At 43.9% G+C, this 22,827-nt stretch overlaps 1 protein-coding gene across 5 annotated transcripts in view; it reads left to right on the top strand.

The window, feature by feature from the left end:
• Positions 1-22,827, top strand: part of PDZD2 (PDZ domain containing 2) — a 208,573-nt gene that overhangs the window by 181,154 nt on the left and 4,592 nt on the right. For 4 of the 5 annotated variants that reach the window (XR_015707947.1, XM_087773246.1, XM_087773245.1 and 1 more), the window contains 10 exons: positions 1,140-1,221; positions 2,220-2,323; positions 3,087-3,255; positions 4,423-5,213; positions 6,382-6,526; positions 8,552-12,155; positions 12,836-12,953; positions 16,791-16,892; positions 19,349-19,619; positions 21,594-21,728. Coding sequence is in view for 4 of the 5 variants with exons in the window: in XM_087773246.1 (XP_087629372.1) it covers positions 1,140-1,221; positions 2,220-2,323; positions 3,087-3,255; positions 4,423-5,213; positions 6,382-6,526; positions 8,552-12,155; positions 12,836-12,953; positions 16,791-16,892; positions 19,349-19,619; positions 21,594-21,728 (5,521 nt within the window). In the remaining variant the exon portion in view is untranslated. The remainder of the gene's footprint in view (positions 1-1,139; positions 1,222-2,219; positions 2,324-3,086; positions 3,256-4,422; positions 5,214-6,381; positions 6,527-8,551; positions 12,156-12,835; positions 12,954-16,790; positions 16,893-19,348; positions 19,620-21,593; positions 21,729-22,827) is intronic. The other variant, XM_087773244.1, reaches the window with a different exon arrangement.

The raw sequence follows: 22,827 nt of genomic DNA on the forward strand, positions 1-22,827 counted from the left end.
AGGTTTGTGTAAAGGTCCTGGAGCATACTCTCAGGGCTTGGTCTGTGTCCTGTAGGAACTCCCCGTGCCCCAGGAGCCCGGAGGCTTTTGGTTTGCTGTAAGGTCATGCCACAGGCTGAAAACAGAGATGTATTTCTACAAAGGCTCATGTTGGTTTAGACATTTTTATACTTAATGTCTCATTTTATGACACAAAAGGTCCACAGTACATTTTGTTGCTGAATATATTCACTTCGGTGTTTTCATGTACTTCCAAGAGAAATACCACAAAATTTTCTTTCTTCTTGTTATTCTGAGTGAATGTGGCATTTAAACTATGTTTAAACTGCTGAGTTTGCTTAGGAATCTTTCAAATCTTCATGGTTCAGAAAGATTCAAGTTTCTAGTCTCTATTTATGCTGAATTTTAATTCATGTAAAGCAATGCGTATAGAAATCATTTTTGACAGAATTAACTTGCTTTCTGTTTTTAAATATATATTCCTTCAGACTAGTTGTTCCTGTTATAAAATTATGTGGACTTTTCCAGTAATAAGAATTAAGTGCATGGCAGTAATTCAGAACAAAATTAGCAAATATGGTAAACCAGTATTTATTCTTAAACCAGAGAAACATTAATTACCAATTACTGATTTAGGTTTTCTTTTTAAAAGCAAGGAGAAATGAAAATTAAAAAGACAGCTAATATCTCGGGAAGTCTGGTATTCTTCCGGTAGATTAAGTGTAGAATATTTTCTGTTGCTGATGTATGCTTATACAAAGCAGACTTTGTCTATTTTAAAGTAATATTTTCTTGATAAATCAATGTGCAGCACTTAATTGAGTTAAAATTATGCTGTAATAGCTTCATTTGATTTCTTTAAGTCTAGTGCTGTTTTGTTTGTTTCTGTAATGTGGCACTTGGATGTGGCCTTCATGAAGTCAGCAGGCTTCCGCCTCCTGGTTTCTGCAGGAGAGTGGCATGGAGGGAGTCTGAATCAGGGGACCAGGACTCAGGAGCTCTCAACTAGGTCTTCTTCACTGCATCTTTAAAAATAGTAGCATATCTGAAATGAATCATGTGTTTGTAGTGATAAGTGGTCAGACTTTCATCTTCGTTTCATCTACCCAGTTTGATCTCTGTCTTCCACTTGACTTTAGGTTTCTGAGCAGGAGATGGATGAAGCAATCGCACGTACTACCCACAGAGAGAGCAAGGATGCCAGCTCCTCTCACGTCACAGGTAGCAGCATGTTCTCTCCTAATAAATGTCCTTTTCCAGATGCAGGAAGCTTTAAGGACATGCTCTTGGGTTCCCCAACATCAATATTTTCAGGGCCCTCAAAACAGCAGAATAGTTTAGAGGGTATAATCACTCTGTCCACTGCAGGAATTTTAGCAAAAACATCTAGTTCAGATGGATCAACTCTATAGCTCATGTTACGTGCTTTGTTTCGCTAGGCTGCCATGATCTGAAAGTAGGGTTGCCAAGAGGTGGTTGCTCTATCATCTCTTCAAGATGAACGGGAAGCACAGTATCCCGGTAGGACAGGAGGAATCAACTCCATCTGCGTACACTTATCCATGTAGATGGAAAAAGAAAAAAAAAAAAAGAGAAAGTATTGTTGTGTCCATTTGAAAAAGTCCAGATATTGCATACTGGACTATATGTTTTAATTCCATTTTAATCTTCGGGGTCATGTCAAAATGTGTGCTCCAGCATTTGTCTGATGTTTTTGAACTCCAGATTTAGCACTTCCTAAAATCTTACAGATGAAAGCAAACTCTTGGCAATGGTGGAGTGCTATTGATGTCACAGGTAGCAGCAGAGTAAGGTGATTTTTAGACAGAAATGTTAGATTTGTAATTATCCTCTTTCTATCTGTGTCAGCTAAGACCTTTTTTGAAGTAGACCTTGCCAGTGGCTGCTAATTTGTCTTTTGAGGTTGCACCTAGTCAGCAGCATGCTCCAGCAGGTGTGGAAGACCATCTCCTGTTCATCTCTTGTTCATAGCTCTGTCCTGGGCCTGGCTGCCATAACATGTCTCTGTGATAATGTTTCACCTGATCTGAGGGAGAGCTTGTGAAATGTTAAATAAATCTCACTTTAGGAAAGCAATTCAGATAATAAATTAAGTGGGGTTAAATGCAGCCCCCAGCTCAGAAGGTGAATGAGGAGCTTATTTGGATATACGGACCACAACTTTAATTTTTGGCATCTAACTAAGCTGTGTTTAACAGGAGCTGTACAAAAAAGTCCATCTCCTAGTGTGAAGGCCAAACAAGGAGAGACCTCATCTCCCCTCAGCTGGACTATGAAACGCTTCCTGGAGCCAGCAAGCCGGGTAAGAGGATTAGATGCGATAAAAACAGCGTCTGCTTCAAATTCAGCTTTTACTGAAGCTCTTACTTGATCAAGGGGTTCAAAACCAAACCTCTATGCTTCTTCCCTGTCACATGGGTTCCATAAAAGGGTTTGTTTCTTAAGTCACACGTTTAAATCATGACAGCAGCAAACTCCTGTTTGTCTGTGTGGCTGTAGCCTTTGGGAGCGATGTGCAGAGCATGGCAGGGAAAGCTGTGGGCTCCCACCTCCGGCTGCCTCGGAGGCATCCCTGCTCTGTGGGACACAGAGACAAAGTTAGCAGGATTGACCTGAGCCTGTGGGTAGAAGGCTGAGCGTTTGGTCTCTCTCTATAACCATTGCAGTGGAAAAGTCCCTGGTTTTCCTGGGAAAGCCAAAGAAGCCATACAAACTGTGTCCAGAAGTACAAACCCTTCCCTTCTCTCAGTGCAGAAGGTGTATAAAGGGAATTATATACGTGAATGGTTTCATCCCTTGTTTCTGCATTGAACCACATCTGCAAAGTAGTGGGATTTGGAATCCTTTTTTATTTATTATACTGGCTAAAAATGTATTGATGGGCAGCATTTCAGCCATCCAAGTTTGACAGTTTGGCTCTGAATATACTGACAAGTCCTCTATTTTAAAAATTGGCTTTAAAATTCCTTTATTGACACAGCAATGCGAGTGGAGTTTGTGGTGCTTGCATGCAGACGGGGCCTTAAGCATCGATGATGGCCAGTCACCAGACTCACTTCTTTTAGCAGGGATCTGTCAGCTCCGAGGCAGAGCTTTCCCAGTACTTCTCGCACGACGGTACGAGCCAGCTCCCATTTTCTGATGCTGTAACGGGCTCCTGCAATGAAGAGCAGCTCCGCCAGAAGAACAGAAACAGTTTGTTGGATGATGGCTCTCTTCTTCCTGGCAACCTCAGTAAGCAACGGAAATGTGTCTGGTCATTTGGCTAATGGGGGGAGAGTCACTGAGCACTGGTTTGCTTTACAGGACAGCTTACAGTGATTCCTGTGCTGGTAAGAAATGCCTGGCAGCATAGTGCAAGCCAGCACTGATCATATGAAATTCTGGAAAATGGAAGGGGGTTACAACAATGCACATAAATGCCCGTTTCCATGGTGTTTTTTCTAAATTGCTACTCTGATTATGTGAAAATGACTTTATTTGATTGGTTTGGCCAAAACTAGATTGACAGCACTGCAGGTTTTTTTTTTTTCAAATGACTGATAATCATCTGATTGATTACATTTAAATGAAAGTGTTCATAGCTATCTCAGAGACAATTTCAAAATGTCACATATAGCCGTGTAAAAACAATCAAATGTTCAATTTGACATCAGATATTTTGCATATGTGTCTTTCTCCCCATAGTAATTGACTGAAGGAGTCTTACATTTCCTTACTGACATGCACTTGATTTCAGATTCAAAGGATATTACATTTGTTTTCCCTTTCCTGTGCTTCTCAAGTAATGTCTTTGTCTACAGCTTATTTTTCTCTGGAAATCCATTCTTTAATGCTTAAAAGCATTTTTACATTTTAAAAAACCCAGAAAACAAAGCAAAACAAAAAAACTTTCTACAAAACAAGACGCAATTCTTTCTAAGAAGGATGTGGAAAGGGTTCTTGGGTTTATTAGTCTTTAATTTGAAACTGATTGTTGTGTGCTTGTGTCTTTGTTCAGGAAAGCATTTCTCACTCTCTGTGAGTTGATGCAGGCAGTCCTGAGCATGGATTTAAGCAAAATGTGAAAGAAATTCTGTTGTTTAAAGTGAAATACACATGTGAATTTGCATCCCTTTCTTCTTTGGGTCACAGTCATAATTTAGAAATAAACTGAAAATAGAACCAGATGTGCCATGAACTGATCTTAGGAATTACCCATAAATTGTGGAGCTATCTGCTGTCTCTCTTGCTGTTTACTCTAGTTAGAGGGAGGACATGAAAAACCTGCTTTTTGCTTTGTGAGGAGAGGTTAAGCTTCCCTGGCAAACAGAGCCACATGTAGTCTGCTGCAGCCAGATGAATGGTATTAAAAATCATCTATAAATGCAATTAAAGTATAACTTTTTTTTTTTTTCCTAGCTGCTAGAGAAGCAGGAGTGGCAAAAGCAAATGGTCTGGCTTCTCCAGCTACTGGGAGATTGTCCGGCCATCACAACAAGCACGTGGAGTCTGTCCGACCCGGCATCCTCAGCGACAGCCCCAAATCTGCCCGCAGCCCCTTTCATCGACAGAGGAGGGTTGTTTTCTACGATGGTGACGTTAGTGATGACGATGAAAGTTCCCACTTGCAAAGAAGCCAGAGGGCCAAGAGTCAGGAGGACGCTGGCATTGTCATTACAACCTCGTCCGTAGAAATCGATGATGAGAGCCAGGACAGTGAGTCACCTAGACACAGTGGCACGGAGACGTTTTCCCCTGTCTTCAGCAGCTCCGTGGAGTCTGCAGACAGCACACTGGAGCAAATTGACTCTCCTTTCTTCCCCATCATAGCGTTTGATTACTCAAGTGTGCCTGAAGCTCGTCTCAGCAGCCTGAGCCTGAAGGAGCTCCGGGAAGCACAACTCGAATCTAAGAGGTCACCAAAACTTGAGCACAGAGCAGTCACGAGAGTGAAAAGCATGATGAGCACTGAGTGCCGAAGCCTTCAGAGACAGAGGACGGAAGAGCATGGCTCTTACAGCAAGCCTGTTGCAAGGATGCTCCCTCACAGCAAGAAGTGTGAAGCACCGGACGGGGCCAGGCAGGGCCAGGGTGAAATAGTCACTCTGGTTCGCAATGAGCACGAGTCGTTCGGCCTGGATTTGGAAATCCAGGCCATGCCCTTAAAGGTTGTTGTCACAGGGCTGCGGCCAGGTGGAGCAGCAGAAATGGTAATTTTTTAATTTGGGTTGCCTTGTTGTGATTTGCTTTCACTTTGCAGGGATTATTATTTTTAATTATTATTATGCAAGTGATCTGTTGAGAGTAAGTGCAAAGATGTTTGTCTCTGCTGGGCAAAATGTCTCATCCCATATTGTTCTGAAGCTGCTGTTAAATTAAGTGTTTCTGATTGAGAAGTGCACCCTTGGCTGATTCAAAACTAAGAAAGTCAAGAGGCAGATCTGCTGAGTTGGGTTGATCCCCACTCGCAGTCACAGTTTTGAGGGAATACTATTATTTTGTTCCCTTTCTTTTTACCAGAAGTAAAGACAAAATAAGTAAATCCTGGTGGTAAAAATGTTTGTTACTTTATACGCATGTATTCTTGTGATAATACAAATCTGGTACCAGGAGGCCTTAGGTGCTAGCCAGGTTTGCCAAGTGCCATGGAAGTACCAGTAACATACTGCTCTTCTGCATCTCATACATGCATACTTGCTTCATGCTGGTTGTGGAATTGCTGACCTAGATGCAAAAGTGCAGAAGGAAGAAGGAGGATACTCTGGTGTACAAGGCTGGATGTAGCATTTTTAATCTAGTTAGTGGCCACTAGGGTAACAGGGGATAAGTCGTAGCAGTTTGAATTGAGCTGTGAGAGCTGGGGATTTGGGTTCTGTTCCTGCCTTTTTCTCTGACTTACTGTGCAGTGCTTAGAAACATACTTAGGCTTTTACCTTAAGAGCTCAGTCCCTGCCCAATTTAGTTATTTAGGAGAGTCCCATTGGTCCAATGGGAGGTTGTGACGAGGAATATAATTCATACATGAAATGCAAAAATGATAGGCAATGTTCCAGTCCTGGAGAAGCTAGGACTGATCCATCCCAGTTCATTTAAATGAAGAGGGCTGTCCCCTCCATCCTGATACTGATCTCTCAGAGAACCCAGCAGCGCTTTTGACCTTCCTTTTTGAGATTGATCATTAATTCCTCTCCTGGCAAAAGGACAGTCTGCTCTTTATTTACGTGTTGGCAAACTGACAGCAGTGGTACCTGTGATCTGCATTGATGTGAAATAGGGAACATTGCTCATAAGCCATTAATTGCTTCCCTGCAATCCTTGCCCCTGTGGCAGGGCTTCTGAGGTGTACTTATAATTTCCTTGGATCTGTCATTGCATCAGGGATCAATGGGCAAGATGGCTGTAGGAGATGAGATTACCACCATCAACAGTATACCAGTCAGTAAGATGACGTACGAGGAAATCTGCTTGCTTATGCAGTGTCTTCCCACATCCGTAACCCTGGAGATCCAGAAAGCAGCATCAGGTGAGAGAGTAGTTTTGCTTTCGTACCATTTATTTTGAGTACCAGTGAAGAAAATTCCCTTGGATCAGCTGGGTCTGATCTGCTGCTGCCACAGATGCTCCCATGTTGATTCAGAGAAAAAACAGGGGGTACATCGTGTCTGCATTGCTGAGCCAGGCAAAGCACTTCATCACCAAACCAGGCTTTGGGGTCCTTCCTAGCACCTCGATGAGGGGAGCGAACCTACTCCTGTGTGAAGTGTTTAAAGCTCCCACTTACAACATGTCCCTCCTGCCAGCATTTGCAGAGGTCTGAGTTGTGTCGTGCAGACCTGGAGCTAAGTCGACAGCAATCCTGTCCTGACGACCCATTTTACTGCTGTGCCTGTTCAGTAAAGATATTAACCCTTTATAATCACATCATTCTCTCTTAAAGCTGACTTTTAAATAGTGCTTTTGTGCATGGGCCATAAGGTAATAAAAGCCTTTTTTCTTTCCTTCCCTTTTGTGTGTCAGAATTCTCTAATGTGCAGAAGGATGAAACAGAAAACCCAAGACAACTAGAATCTTACAAAAATGTTTATTTGCATGTTTCTTATAAAAAGTTTTCTAGTTTGAATTGAAACATTTGATACCTCCTTAGTTTCTGCTCAGGGCTGATTTATGCTGCTACAGCAATATATGCATCCCCACAGACTGTACAAATTACGTGGTGTGGAAATGAGTGTTTGAAAAAGAAAAGCATACTTTTCAAATTCAGGAAGAACATAATATTTTGCTTCGTTTTAGCTTATGATCTTCTTTGTGTACCTATTAATACCTGGGAGCCTAAAGTGCTTCCAGATGCTTCAGTTCCAGTTGTTCTTTAAGGAATTGCTGGCTTGGCAGAGAGTCCTGTTCTTGTTTCCTTAGATTGCTGTGGCTTTTGCAAACTAATAGCATTGGGGTAGGGGCAGACTTGGCAACTCTTCTGCTTTCCCCTTCCCCTCGCCCTGCCCCACTGGCAGAGAAGAGGGTCTCTTCAGTGTGTGATCCAGCATGCTGAAGCAGGGCAGTACTTCAAATCCTAACCTGGCTGCTTCAAATTGCTCTTCTGAGATGTCTTCCCCTTTTTTGACTCCAGAAGGAACCTGCACTTCTTAACACAGGTACCTAAGTTAAGTGGTGTGGATAATCCCGCAGGTTTGTGCAAGGATTAGAGGGATGTGCTGGCACGTTTGAATGAGCAGGAAAGCATGCTGACTCTGTGAATACAACCCTCCTTCTCCATGCTCTTTCTGGGCCTCATCTGGTAGTAACTGGCCTCTAGAAAGCAGCTTGAATGGGGATGTGTGTCCCAGAAGCAGTGTAGAAAGGTGCAAGCAGATGCTTAGGGTGAAATGCTGAAAATCGAAGAGCTGGAGAAATGGGTGTGGAGTGCAGCAGTGACAGGGAGGTCAGTGTGTTGCCCAGGAGTGGGTTAAACATGTATTGGAAACAAGGAAAGGTTTGTGCCAGAAATCCTGTAAAGCCCATATGCTTAATGCGTGTATAACATCACCCATGCATGTCACATTAAACACCTACAGAAGTGCCGAGAGGATCAGAGTCTATTTATTTATGCACAGCTTGTCACTGTGTTATCTGCTCACCTTTGTTTGATATGCCAGGGCTTTGTGTACTCTCTGCAATCTATTGGAGATATCTTCGATCAAACAAGTAATGAGAAGCGGTACTGCTCAGCCTGACTTACTGCACACTGACAGTTTGGTAGCTGGCTGCTTGACTGCTGAAATTTCAAAGATGAGAATTAAACAGATCATGACTACTCACCTTGGATAAGTGGATTGCTCCCTCCTGTGTGCTGCTCAAATACACAGGGTTCTGATTAATTTGAGTTGTTGTAAACATCGTTACAGAAGAGGAGGAGTGCAGAGCAAAAGGAAAACATGTAGTGTGACTACGTGGGTGTCTATTTTTGTAATAAAACCTGGTGTTTTGTGTATCACTTCCCATATCTGACACGATTTGGCTTCTTTTTTTTTTATTTATTTTTATCATGATGCAGCTGTCAGCAGATTTACAAACCTCATCCTGTCTCCAGGGGTGGACAGTCAAAATCAGGCCGATGTCAACAGCAGCCTCGGAACTGAGGAAGAACCGAGCGCTGGGAAGCGAGAAGGAACAGGTTTGCAAAATGCTGGTGGCAGCTGTGCGGTGGAGAGAGCAACACTGCCACCTGATGCCATGAGCAAAGACGTGCAAAGAGGTACCATCAAAAGCAGCCGCGCCGAGGACTGCGCTGCCATCCCCGTCACCGATATCGATGACTTGCTCAGCCAAATGGGTGCTCCCGAGAGCAGGGCTTCGCGCACCCCGTCGCGAGCGGAAAGTCCCCTCCGAGATGAGTACACCACGATGTGCTGCTGTGGGACTGATGAAGGCTGTCCCGGATCTGAGCCACGACCAGCCAAGGAGGAGCTGCTGGAAAAAAATAAGAATTGTGGAGCTAATGCACAAGGAGTTTTGGGGCTGTCTGTGTTGGACTCCATTAACACAGGCAAACTTTTTACTGTGAATAAAAACTCTTTAAATAACTATTCTAGGAACTTTAGCAGTTTAAATGAGGATGAGTTGCCTACAGCAAACTCTCTGGAAGGTAAGACAAGCGACCCATTTCCAAAGTCTATGTATGGGGCTGCAGAGGATTCTCACTCGGACGCAGAGTCTGTCACGGAAACCTTTGACAGTGCTAATGAGGTGTTGCTTGGGCTGTGCACTGCTGCTAATGCCCCTGCAGTCTGTACTGTAACAGAGTCGGATGAGGAGCAAATTGAGATTTGTTGCATGAACAATGAGCCGCAAAAGCCCACACAGGAGCAGCATCTCCAATCTGCAGCAAGCTCATCCTCTCTGTCCCCACTGCACCCTTACGGCAGCAAAGTAGTGCAAACTGCTGAGGACTGTGCAATGTGTGGGTCACTGGAGACAAGCATCAATAAATTAGGCTTGGAAGATCACGGTGGTCCCACTCCATGTCCCTCACAGTGTTCAGATGTGTCCTCTGCATCCTTGTGTTCTCCTTCCTCAGTTTTCCTGCCAGAAAAAGACACCCTAAAGAATTCGGTCAGTATTCCTGAAGTTTACTCTTTCTGTAACAATGGTGCCTTAAGTACAGAAGAACAGATGGGTTTGGGGAACAGTAACGGACATATGAAATGCTGTGAATCCATTGAAGAGGAAGGGTCTCTGCACTGCAAAAAGATAAGCTTTTGCTCTGCTAGAAATGTCAATGGCTTGGAGAACAACTTGCTTGAGAAAGAAGGATGTCATGATGAGCAGAGATCCAAATCTGAAAACGAAACGGTGGTTGATGACTGTAAGCATGCTATTAGTTATTGCTCAGTGACGAAAGAAACCAACGGTTTGTCCAACTTGTCTAAAACAGACAGCAATCATGTGAATGCATTGTCATCAAAAGCAATATCACTCAGGTCCCCCCTTCCCACTAGATCTAAAGATCCAAAGGCTAATACAACTCATGACTTGCCAGGGAAAAATGAGAAAATTAACTCTGTGACTTCAGGAAGGACTTCAAATGGAAAAGTCCAAAGCTCAGGCACAAATCACTGCAAAGGAGCTGCAGTACCGCACAGCCCATCCTCACAGAAAAAATCCTGTCAGGAGTCTAAGGGAATGGCACAAAAAAGTATAATGGACACCCTTTTAAATAACCAGAAGGCCAAAGCAGGACCAAAGCTAAAAGGGTTCACCATCAAAAGCAAAGCAAAGGCAAATTCAGATTCTTCTGGCATTAATCCTACCAAAGTCAGTGGAGCTGATCAGAAAAGGATTTCTGTTTCTCCACAGCTGTCCCCTAAACTCCTGGGGAAGAAAACACCATTGTCCCGTAATTCACCTACAAACCCAGATCCTGGCAAGAGCATTTCAGCAGCCTCAAGGACTCTGAAGTCAGAGCTAGAAAATAAACCATCACTGGTCATTTCTGAAGATTCACTTCTGCCTCTCCTGAATGGCTCTGGCAGCCCAACAGCGAGCAGTGAAATGAAGTGTGACTGTGGGGAGCTAACCCACCTGCAGCAGGCATGGGGAAAGCCAAAAGAAAAGCAAGTTTCCATGCAGCCTGCAGTATGTCAGGGTAAGGGTGTTAAGGTGGATGATGTCAGAGCCAGAGACAGTCAGTCCAAAGTCACTTCATCTCCTCAGGGGATACCAAAAGTGGAATATGTGAAAGGGAAGACTGAGAACGCTGGAGCAGGTCTGAATGCAATCAAGAGCATCTATAGTGCAGGTGACCTTAGGCAATTAGATCTGCAAAACGTAGGACCATCTGCTGGAGGCTCTTATTCGTTGAGGTCCCCCTCTGTTCCACAGGAGCAGCTGGAAGGGCAGGAGATCCAGCGCACTTTCATTGAGGTGAAGCTTTCTTCCTCTTCCTCTTCCTCCTCTGCCTCTTCCTCACCAGCATCACTTTTGCAGCTGCCATTGCTGGCGAAAACAGAAGAGGCAAACACAGAAATGTCTCGGCTGACTGAGGATATGCAGACCATGCAGTATTTCTCAAAAGGGGATACAGCCAGAGACAGAAATCTCTATTGCTTGTCGAAACCTGTGACAAGAACTTACTCAATGCCAGCCCAGTTATCAGGTCACTTGAGGGAGGACTGCCATGTTGCAGAGGTTCATCCCATGCAAGGCCCCCAGGGCCACGCTGCAGAGGAGAAATACCCCCAGGTGGGGACGGGGATGTTAAAGATGGTCCATCTCAACCTGCCGAATGGCCAGAGTGGGAAGGAGCAGGCGTACACCTCCAAAAGCACCCAGAGGGGCCATGACACATTCCCCTCAGCCAGCGACATTAGCTGCCCTGCCACCGATAAGCTCAGGAGCTTCAGGAGGAATTACTACTACTATGAGCTGAACTGGCCGCATGAACCTACCTCATCCTTCTCTGTCAAACAGAGGATCAAATCCTTTGAAAACCTGGCAAATTTCGACCGGCCCATCGTGAAGGCCATCGATATACACTCGGCTGCGAGATCCCCCCTTGCCAGGAGGTCATGCAGTGGCATGGCCGCCGCAGCCAGCCCCTCCGAGATGCCGCGGGCCTTGCGGCGCAGCTTGAGCTCCTATGGCGGCAGCCTGAGCCCGGCCAACGCCATAGCCAAGTCTCCCACCAGCGCAGAGCCCATGCATGTGGCAGATGGTGGCAAGGGGGACGGAAAGCCCCAGAGGAGCGAGGAGGGCGGTGCTGGGGCAGACGCGGCTGCCTTTCCCCCCTCAGCCTCGCAGGCACGTCGCAGCCGGGGCCTGGGGCGGCCACCGCTGTCCCGCTCCAGGCTGCGGGAGCTGAGAGCGCTCAGCATGCCCGACCTGGACAAGCTGTGTGGAGAGGGCTTCTCGGGGCCACCACAGCCCGCCTGCTTCAAGACGGAGCTGGAAATCACACCCCGCCGAGCCCTCGGCGTACCTGCCCGGAGTGACACAGCCCCGCCAGCCCGCGGCGGCCCCACTGAGGTGGGTGCAATGGGGATGGGTGCCAGCAGCCCTCGGGACAGCGGCTCTGGGACACCGGGGTCTGCTTCGGATGATGACGTGCCCCGTGGCAGCTCTCCGGATGGGGAGCGCTCGGAAAACAGCTGGTCCATCAGGTTGGTGTCGGCTTTGCTGTTTGTTTTGTTTTCATCCCCACAAGCGTCTCCTGAGGCGAAGCTGCCCCATTGCCCCAGGTCCACCCCAGCGTGCGTTTCAACTTTGGCCCCAGTCCCCATTCCCCTGACGATTCAGGGTGCCGTTCTTCATGCTCTTGATCGCTCGGAGCTGCCATGCTGCTGTCTGGTGGTGGCTGTGCTTCAGAACAGGGTGAAACACTTTATCCTGGGAGGGCTGGGCTCCTTTTCTCTATCCCCTCTAGCTGATTTTGGTCAGTTTTTGGCCACATTACGGCACAGCAGCCGCTGTGGAGGGGAGGCTGTGCAGCGCTGGCTGCCAGCACAGCCTGCGGTGACAAACGAGCTTGTTGTCCTGCCAGAAGCAGTCTTCCAATGTAGCTGTCTCCTTGTTTTTGTTAAAGTCTGTTGCTAAAACCACTGGGGAAAGAGAAGGGGAACAGAATGGGGACTGATTTTCAGAGTTATTCTTAAATCGTCTTCTCTGCCCCTTCTCGTTTTCCCAGCATACACCATTTCTTACCTGTTTTCAAGATTTCTGCTTGTTGATGAGCTGGTCCTTCATTGTTTACCCTAATGCAACCTACATTGTATACCTGAAATGTATCTCTATACGGTCTAGAAATATAAAGCTGTCTTTTATATTTTTCTGTTCATTTTAGCTTGGATGAGCTGCTCGTCTCAAGCCTGGACCAGCAAAAACTGCAATCTGTTTTGTCAGCAGTAGTACCAAAATGTGATGTTGCTGCTATGCTCCAAGAAGTCAAAGCACAAGTAAAGGTAAAAACCAGAAGATAAAACTAGATTATTGGTGGTATTTTTAAGGGTGTTCTTAACAGCAGATAAAATCTCTTCCAAACAGTTTCAGAGCTCCTCCAGTAGTCCTCCTGTGGTAGGTTACAGTTGATGGTAGTTTTACTAATGATGGTTTTTGAATGCCTGCTATAAACCCATAATAAATTTGAAAGGCTTTTGTATAAGAAAGGGTATTGTTTGTCCAGTGTGAAAGCAGTTTTGAACCACAATAAACAGGCCTATTTTAAGTGGAGAAGAATGCCTCCATTTGAGTCATTATTACAGCTGAGAAACTCCTGGATTTGCCAATAATTGCACATCAGAATTTAACTTTCCATCAGCCATCTGGGTCAGACTCACTTTCCTCACGGCACAAGGGAAGCTCTGCTCCTCTCTGTGCCTGGAAGCACCCGCCTTTTGCTGGAAGCTGCGGTCACGGAAATTGAATTTATTTTGCTTAATGCTGAACTAGTGGCTTGCAACACCAGAAAGCGGCTGCAGGAGGGTTTGTAAGAGACTCTTGTGACCTTTTTGCTCTCTTCTGTGGAAACTGGTTATTGCGTTAAGATAACCTGCTTCATTATCTGGGTGTTTAGAGAAGGCCTCCAAAGTGAAATGATTGCCAGAACGTTACTTTCCTGTTTGCAGTGTTTGTGTTTTTGGGATACATCCACATCCTTTTAAAATCAGAACAGAAGTTGATAAAATAATGACAGCATGAGAAGGGAAACTGCCATCTGGTCTGCATAACTGCTGGCTGAGCTGCATTTAGAGCACTCCTGAGTCTTACTCACAAAGGTTGCTATTTCAAACATAGATCAGGCTGGGGGGAACAGGACCTTCCCAAAATACCCAGCTTTACCTCCTTCCAGGGACAGCATAGCTAGAGCTTGCAAGTCCGAAGAGCTTGGTGAGCCAAGAGGGTTTGGTAGGTTTACTGATAAAATTAGGATTGGATTGTACTTCTGGCTGAAGGTAATTAAGTGTTCTTTGAACTCTTTTGCATGGGGTCTTGGAGAGATTATTTATTTATGCCACTTTTCAAAGCTTGAGAGCTCAAATATTTGTAAAGCTGAATGCTTTTTGGAATGCACTCCTTGTCTCCACAGTTTCTTATCCATTTTTAAGCCCAGTATGGCACATACACTGGAAAATGTTACGCTAGTCAAATGCTGGATTTAAATGTACAATAGGACAGTTCATAGTTATGCAATTGCCGAAAAATGAGATGGACTGCCTTATTCGGACTGAGAGCTTCCCCGGGAAGAGTTTGTCATCATCTTTTGCTCTGAACAGTGCTGAATTTTCTGCTAGCATTTAATAAGTGCTACTAATATAAAAAAATAAATGTACGGGCATTTTATTGTTCAAATCTCTATGACTGACGATCTTTGGCTAACAGGCTAAACAGAGGTGATCACTGGAGGCCTTGTGTGTCCACTGTGTGGCCCAGTAAAGCAACAGGCGTCCATAGCCAGGTCTCTCTGCCCCATAGTACACATGCTGGCTGAGGACATCATTGATAGCTGGGAGGGGGGAAATGGGAAATACACGACATCAGCAATAGGAAGCCAGGGTTCAGACTGTGTTGCTGACTGGCCCAGGACGTGCGGTTCTCGCGCAACCCTCTAATGTCTGAGACTGATATTTTTATGTTTTTTTCTTCCCCAGTGTAAGCAAATTAAGTTGTGGTAGCAAGGGCTGGAAAGAACCTGATCTCTTAAACAAAGAGGGTTGCTGTAGTACTTAACGGTCAAAGATATGTTTATGTTTCCATTACCCTCACCACACTTTGAAAGGGGATAGCCTACATACTTAACTGGTTTTATTATTTCTAGCCTAACATAAAGCTGTTCTCACTTAAGCACAGGTAAGAAGGGTCTTAACATCTACCAAAGACTGTGGACTAAGGTATTCAGCCTCGACTGCCCCTCTCTCCTCAAGCACTGATGTATCAGTGGTGTGGAGCAGGGTGGCATCGGTTTCTGACAGTGGCTCTGTGCATTGCAGGGATGCCTCTAATGCAGAAGATCTTCCAGGGCCACTATTTGGCAAAAAAGCATAGAGTGAGACCAAGAATATGACTGTTGTTTCACCAAAAGATGATGATAATCTGTGGTTCCCTGTGCCTTTTGAAACAAAATTAAAAGGCAAACGCTGAGTTAAAATGTTGAGTTTAGTGAACTAATATGTCATTTAATGCTAAATAGATTAAGAGGTTGGTTTCTTATGATGTGCCATTAATTTTAGTGTTGGCAGTTTCTGGAAATGACTGATGTTGGATGGAATCCCAAGGAAAAGCTGAGAGACCTGCTTTCTACTCCCCATTTCTGATGCTCTGTCCCACAGACGGTTACTATCCCCTTCCTCCACCAAATGCCTGCTTACAGTCCCCCCCTTACACCACAAAATGTGGTCTCTGTAACAGCATCTGATTTTGTCCTAATAAATGTTCAGAAGACAGCACCAGACTTGCAGACGGGACTGCTTCTCTCTCATGGCAAATTCTGTATTTTGGCAGCAGGCCATCACTTCAAAGAAATCAGCTTTACACCTTTGTTCTGACCTGGAGCCAAGTTCAGCCCTGGTGCACACCTGCACCAATCCCTTTCCTGTGCTAGATGTTCCCATTTCCACAACAGCACAGCTTAGTCCCGTTTGGATCACTAACAAGCTCCTTACTTTCAGCTCCCAAGTGAAACAGTTTTTCCTGCTGTCCCATCTAACCTTCCCAAGCTTCAGTTGGTAGCCACTGCTCCTTGCAAGATTGTCCAGCACTACTGAGAAGAGGTTGATGCAGCTGCCCTGCATTATGTCTTTGTAACTGCCTTTCAAGAGGAAAGAGAAATGGGATGAAAGTATAGAATCATAGAATCATAGAATCGTTAAGGTTGGAAAAGACCCTTAAGCTCATCGAGTCCAACCATTAACCTAGCACTGCCAAGTCCACCACTAAACCGTGTCCCTAAGCACCACATCTACCCATCTTTTAAATACCTCCAGGGATGGAGACTCAACCACTGCCCTGGGCAGCCTGTTCCAGTGCCTGACTGCCCTTTTGGTGAAGAAGTTTCTCCTAATATCCAACCTAAACCTCCCCTGGCGCAGCTTGAGGCCGTTTCCTCTCATCCTATCGCTTGTTACTAGAGAGAAGAGACCGACCCCCACCTCGCTACAGCCTCCTGTCAAGTAGTTGTAGAGAGCGATAAGGTCTCCCCTCAGCCTCCTCTTCTCCAGACTAAACAACCCCAGCTCCCTCAGCCGCTCCTCATAAGACTTGTGCTCCAGACCCTTCACCAGCTTCATTGCCCTTCTCTGGCCATGCTCCAGCACCTTGATGTCCTTCTTGAAGTGAGGGGCCCAAAACTGAACACAGTACTCGAGGTGCAGCCTCACCTCACTAAAAGTGTTAGTAAGTCCCTGGAAAGTACAGTGCTTGGTCCAGAGAGGTGTATGGGAACTATTGAGTTTTGGCTGCAAGATGTCAAGCAATGCAAAGTTGATTACAGCCTGTGAAAATTAGGGTGCCCAAGGTTTAATACCCTTCCCCTATCCTAATTTTGACTTTGCTTTCTAGCCTTGAACTGACTGAAGAAACCTTTGCTGTCACCTGAGTTCTCCTATATGGCTGCTACTCATCTGTAGCATGAACGGAAATGCATTTAATGTCTCAGTTTCAATTGCTTGAGTTGCTTTTTTCACGCACCATAATCTGAGGGTACTGGGAATTTGTCATTTGTGCAGGAACTTGGTCTTGATCTTTGGTTTTGTTTTTCTTCTCCTTCTCCTTCCCCTTCCCCTCCACCTCCATTTTTCTGCTAGAGCAAAGAAGACACATACTTTGTAGTCTTGCACAAAGAAGAAGGAGCTGGCCTGGGATTTAGTGTTGCTGGAGGAATAGATCTGGAACAGAAATCAGTCACAGTAAGTAATGGCTGAAGTCATTTTTTATTGCAAAGCTCACTTTAAAGCAGGCTGATGATTAGATCAATTGCTCGTTTGCACTTGACTCACTGCAAGTCATTCACAGTCATAAAACAGTGTCTCTCAGAAGTGGCTGCATACCATCTGCTACTGAAATCACGGAGTGTCTGGGAAGTGTAATTTTTATTATTGGAGATGGATGCCAATTATGTTTTCAGTCTTTTAAAAGTCTGTTACTGGATGGGATCAGCTAGATCTAAATCCTATGCACATAAATAAAATTCTGCATGCAGTTGCAGTGCATGCAACCTTTTAGGGGAGATTTTCGTTCCCAGTCCTTGAAAGTAAACTCTGTGCAGCAAAGTTTTTGAAGGATTTTGCAAATACTGAGAATGACTGTTTCAGACCTCGGCAAACATTCTGGATTTCATGTCACAAATTTGTTTTGGTGTTACTAAGACCTGTGGGTGGTCAGTAAATGAGGGTTGTTGTTTTGTTTGGGTTTTTTTGGGTTTTGTTTTGTTTTGTTTTAAAGTCTTATACAGCATTCTGGACCAAAGATACTGTGTGCAATTAAGTGACATCAGTGTGTAAAAAGTGATACCAAGCAACTTATATACTGTTCAAAAACAGATCAGTGAGACAGAAAAATCCGAGAAAACCAGTGTCCCATGTGACAATTCCTTTACTTAAGATATGCATTTAAATTTTGCCCTGAAAGAGAGAGATCCATTAAGGGCTGAGATTAGAAGAAGGGTATGTCCTCAGTCTTTGGGGCCTGCAGCAGCCCTTGCAGTCTGGTTTTTGCTCTTAGACAAGACCAATTTAAGTAAATGTATTTTGCATTAAGCAGTCATTGAGTTAGAACATGGACACAATCTAGGGAATGGACTCCACTTCTCTCGCTACAAAGGTTGTTTTCCCTGTCTCTGGCCCGAACGCTCACAGTGTCAGCTGTGAGCAAGGGGAAAGCTCAACAGTGTCCCACCCCAGAGAGCTCCTCACCTAGAGACTGGGATGCTACCTAAAAATATGATGTTGAGCTCTCTGAGGCTGAGTAGCTGATGAAGTAGGTCTTTCTCCTGAATGCCATTAGCCATGAGACCAAAAGAGCACCAGCTCCTGCTCTTTCCAGATCCTCTTTGTTCAGTGTGTGTAAAGCATGTTTCTCAGGTGAGGAACCTTTTAGTGTCCTTGACCTACTGGGATTCTGGGTCCCAGCTGGATTTAGGGTTGGCATTGGGTGCTGAGCTGCTTAGATGGGCTGTTCTGCCCACACTTGGGTGCAGAAATAGAAATGCCTTGTGAGCTTCAAGGTACTGAGGAGTTGAGCATGTGAGGGAAGGCAGCAGATGTCTTGGACATGACCCCTGTATTCCACTTACCTCTTGCATTTCGGTGTCTATAGCTGTCATTGAGGCTGTTATTCCAGCTTTGAATGCCTGCTTAGACTGGCTGGAAATTATCTCCTTGGATCTGTAGGGTTGTGGCAGGTGCCCATCTCAGTGTGGCCCTGCAATGAGAGGGAACAGGAGCCAAAAGGCTTCTGATTCCCTGCTGTTGGTCTGGGTATTAAGACAAATTCCTAGAGAAAATGCCATGCAGAATTGTGTGCACAGATTTGCTGCCTTGAACCTTTGGCCAGTGGACCTAGAACTGTGTGCGTGGGAAACCATATTCTGGCTGCTAAAATTACAGTGCATGACAGGCAAGTCTTTAAATACTAGGTCTTGAGTCTTTTAGTCAGTTCCTTTCTGTAAATGGCACACATCTAAGTCTCAGCTGCACTTGCTGGAGTTTACTCAATGTTTAATCCACTCTGAATAGAGTATTTTTTTCCTCTAGAAAAAATGCGTTTCAAGCCACTAAATTGTCCCTTTGCATCTATTTGCATGGTATTTGATCAGCCAAATTGAGATGGACAATTAAATACTTGTACAGCTGCAGTAAGTCAGAGCCTTTCTTTGCACAGATGCTGTGCACCACTTAGAAGTGTGCGTTAGAAAACAGCACAGGATGCATGTCCCAGTGGGAATTTGGGGAATGGGTATTGCGCATTGTTGTTCCTGGTGTTTGCTGTAGCACGGATGTGGATTTAACCTGTGTGACACTTGGAAGTATGTTAATTAAAGACTTTTGAGGAGTTCAATGAAAGCATAAGTGATTTGTGATATTACATTCTCTAGCTGGTTTTGGTTGTCTTTGGCTTAGAAATGACCGTGCAATAATAGCATCTTTTCCTCTGCTTTCCTCCCCATCCCTAACTGCAGTTTGTATCCAGTCACTTAGGCCTTTGTATTTGAGGGTGTTCATTTGAGCAGATGTTGTGTACTTGATATCTGAGCAGTGGGCACTGATTGCAAACTTTGGTAGGGACTCCGTGTTCACCTTGGCCTGTAGAGCACTATGCGTGGTCATGAGGTTAAAGCATCCTTAAGTTAAAATCTTTCTCGTAGGTCCACAGAGTGTTTTCAAAGGGAGTGGCCTCTCAAGAAGGGACTATTCATCGAGGAGATCTTGTTCTGTCAATAAATGGCAAGTCTCTTGCAAGCTCAGTCCATGGGGATGTCCTGAACGCTCTTCATCAGGCAAGACTCTACAAATACGCGGTCATTGTCATCCAGAAGGAAAAAGACAAAGCAAACAACTCCTCCAGACTTGAGATATCAGCTACTGGCAGAAAATGTGTGGGGTCTGGAAAGGATGTTTCCATGGAAATAGGAACAGGTATGATCTTTGTCCAAGAACAGTTGGAAGGACTCCCTTGCAGAGCAGACTGAAGGGAAAAATGTCCATGTGTTTTTGATTAAAAGCATCTGTGCCGTATGTGATTGAAGGGAGCAAATGAAATTACCTTTAAATTTTATTTGTTCTCTTTGGAGCCTAAACACAGTTTGGTTTTTTGTTTTAAATATCATAACTAGGCAGAAACTCAGAAGGACATTTAGGGCCTAATCCAATTTCTACTAAAGTTAGTGATTCCACATACTCTTCCAATCCAGGATAAACTCCTTTTAAGTAATAACAGTAGTCAGTGCAAGAAAGCAAACAACCAAAAAAGAAAAAAGAATAAAAAAAAAACAAACCAGCCTCAGAGAAAACCCCAAGCCCTGCAGTTTGTTGTGCATAGGGACTGAACTTGCTCTTTGTAATAGCAGATTTCATACAGTTTCTACTAAAAACAGAGAAGACATGATTTTGATATTAGAGTAAATGGAGGTAAGCCAAATCCAAGTCAGCCATCCCATAGGAAATTAGGGATAAATGGTTTAAGTGGGAATGTATCAGTGGAATGGTAAGTTGCTGTTTGGGAACAAGACAGCATTTCAGTGTGAAGGCTGCACTTGGGGTGTTACAAACAGATCTCTCAAATTTTTTTTTTTGTGGCATTAAGACACAAAACCCTTTAGCACCTGCCTGTATGCTGCTGCTTTGGGATCCGGGGGTGACCTGCTTCAGTCCTGCACTGCTGCAGTGTCCCTGGGAGGGAGTGAGCAGTGGGTACAGTTTATTGCTGAGAGATTTGATGATGCGGCTTCCAATACCAGGCACTCAGCTCAGACCACCCCAAAACCAGGATATGGAGCTGCCACTCACCCATTTTTAACCCGTTGGCTAAAATCATTACTGTTTGTTTGTTTTTCCTGTAGCCGTTTCTATTGTTTTATGCTTTCACGGGGTTTTATAGTACAGCTTTGTAATACGGCTTAAAAGAAATAGGAAGCACTCTGTAAATTAATGGATCAGCCTTTCTGGAATTGCTCCCGTGGATATAATATATGTAATTACTTCAGAATCCGTTTCTACCCTGAACTCCCTGCGTCCTGCACGTTGGCAAATGCAGAGTATCTGCTGGGTGCAGGCACTAGGGGGCAACATTATCTCATAAACAACATATATGGGGTTATTAAAAGTGTAATTCCATCCTGTGAGGCAAAGCACGTCTTCAAATGTTTTAGAGAACGTTTAAAGTTGTTTGAGATAAAGGTAGCAGTTAATTTGTGGTAATGCGGACTGCATGATTTTTTATTCACACAAGGCAAAGAGGGTCTTGTTTTCCAAAATTGTAGATTTATTTCCTCCTAAGCAAAACCATATTTTATGTCAGCTACATAAATATAGCGTTCTAAAAATATCTGCTATGTAGGAGGTAGAATGCACCTACAGGTAATTATGGTTATTTCCATAGATATGAGACCAGAAACAATTATTCACACTAGTGAGTGATTACAGACTTTTTCTTAAGAGGATAGAGCATGTTTGTTTAATGTAATGTTTCATTCATTACTGTTATTTAAAAAGACGTGGCTCATTGAATAAGCAAGTGTGAACAAATGAAAGACAAAGAAATGCTCTCCACTCACTATTTTTGTAATTTTTCAGTTATTTTGTTGATGTTTAGAGTCTTTGCTAAGTTTGCAAAGCTTTACTTTTGCAAAAAAAAAAAAAGCCTTGATAGGTTTTTTGTTGAACATGCAAAGTGAAAATGGTTCTGTGCATAAATGCATTTTGTACTGTCCGCCCTTCATAGCTGCAATAATACACATTCACTTTTGAGAAACTGGGTGACCACATGTTCTAGTCTGAATATGAACTGAACTCTGAATTGCTTTGTCACTGCAGCAAAAACAAAATGAACCAAACACAACTTGCAATTTACTGTTAACTGCATAACAAGATGCTGTATATATTCCGTCACAGATCCAAACCTGGATATGAATGATGTCATCTGCGTTGAATTATTGAAAACCTCTGCTGGCTTGGGATTCAGTCTTGATGGTGGAAAAGCTTCCATTGCTGGAGACAGGCCCTTGCTTGTAAAAAGAATATTTAAAGGTACTACAAGCATGCAGTGGATATTATCCCAGTTTTCCTTTTGTGTATTGTACAGACATCTTAATTCTTGGACTCAACTTTTTTTTGATGCAAGGGTGGTTTTTGTGGCCTTTGTTTATTACCACTTACTAGCCAGAGTGGTCAGTAAAAAAAACACTCCTGGGAATGGCTAGGAATTGCATCTGCTAGTAAATGTTTGTGGAGCAATCTGATTTACTAAATATGATGCAGTTGCTTCCTGGGCTTGTCCACTATTCTAGACATTAAATTACAGCAGCAATATCGTATGTAACGGTTTGAGAGGTTCATGCCTTATCCCGTTCTCTTTTCTAAGAGAAGCACAGTGCCGATAATCAGTGTAGTTCCAAAGCACCATCCTGCATTATACCAAATTATTAATTTTACTTTTTTGTTCTTTTTTTTTGGTTAGATATCAGTATTAACTTTCACCAAGAATATGTGATGTTCATATTCAAAAACTGCTGCTCTTGCATGCTTTGTTTGTCAGCAGATAGTTAAACTTACATGAAATGTGTATAGAAAGGGAACCAATCCCACGACTGTGCTGTGATTTTAATATGGTTTTGTCTGGGATTCAGTTTAGTGAAAAATATAGGACTTTCTAAAGGAAGCTTAAACTCAGTGAAGCTGTGGGTACGCAGCATTTTTACGGGATTACTTTTCAGTGGTTTATTCTCCCATCAAGGAAAAAAGTCAAACTGATATTTCCTGAATTGCTTATCAATTTCTGTGTGTGTGTTTATTTTCCCCTCTTTAGAAATTGATTCTGAGGATAAAGAGCATGTTTAAATTTTGAGCTTATTAATTTATATCCTTAGATACAGTCCTTTTCCATTCTCCTCCACATGATGGCTGATGTAAGTTCAATTATCATTACAGAAAACATACTTTCATCAGCAGTGAAGGGTGTACCCCTCCCTAGGAGCTGTGTCTGTGTCTCGTATGTTTGTCCTAGTTTGCTACCCGTGTTTGGTTTGTTCATCCCTGTTATCTGGGTTTTACAATCTGCTGCGTTATCTGCTACTTACCATGTTAAAATTCTGTTTGAGAAAATACACCCATGCCACATACAACCAGG

The sequence above is a fragment of the Nipponia nippon genome, unplaced genomic scaffold, assembly GCF_047370975.1.
Source record: "Nipponia nippon isolate SJK-2023a ecotype South Korea unplaced genomic scaffold, ASM4737097v1 scaffold_39, whole genome shotgun sequence".
In the NCBI taxonomy this organism is placed as follows: Eukaryota; Metazoa; Chordata; class Aves; order Pelecaniformes; family Threskiornithidae; genus Nipponia; species Nipponia nippon.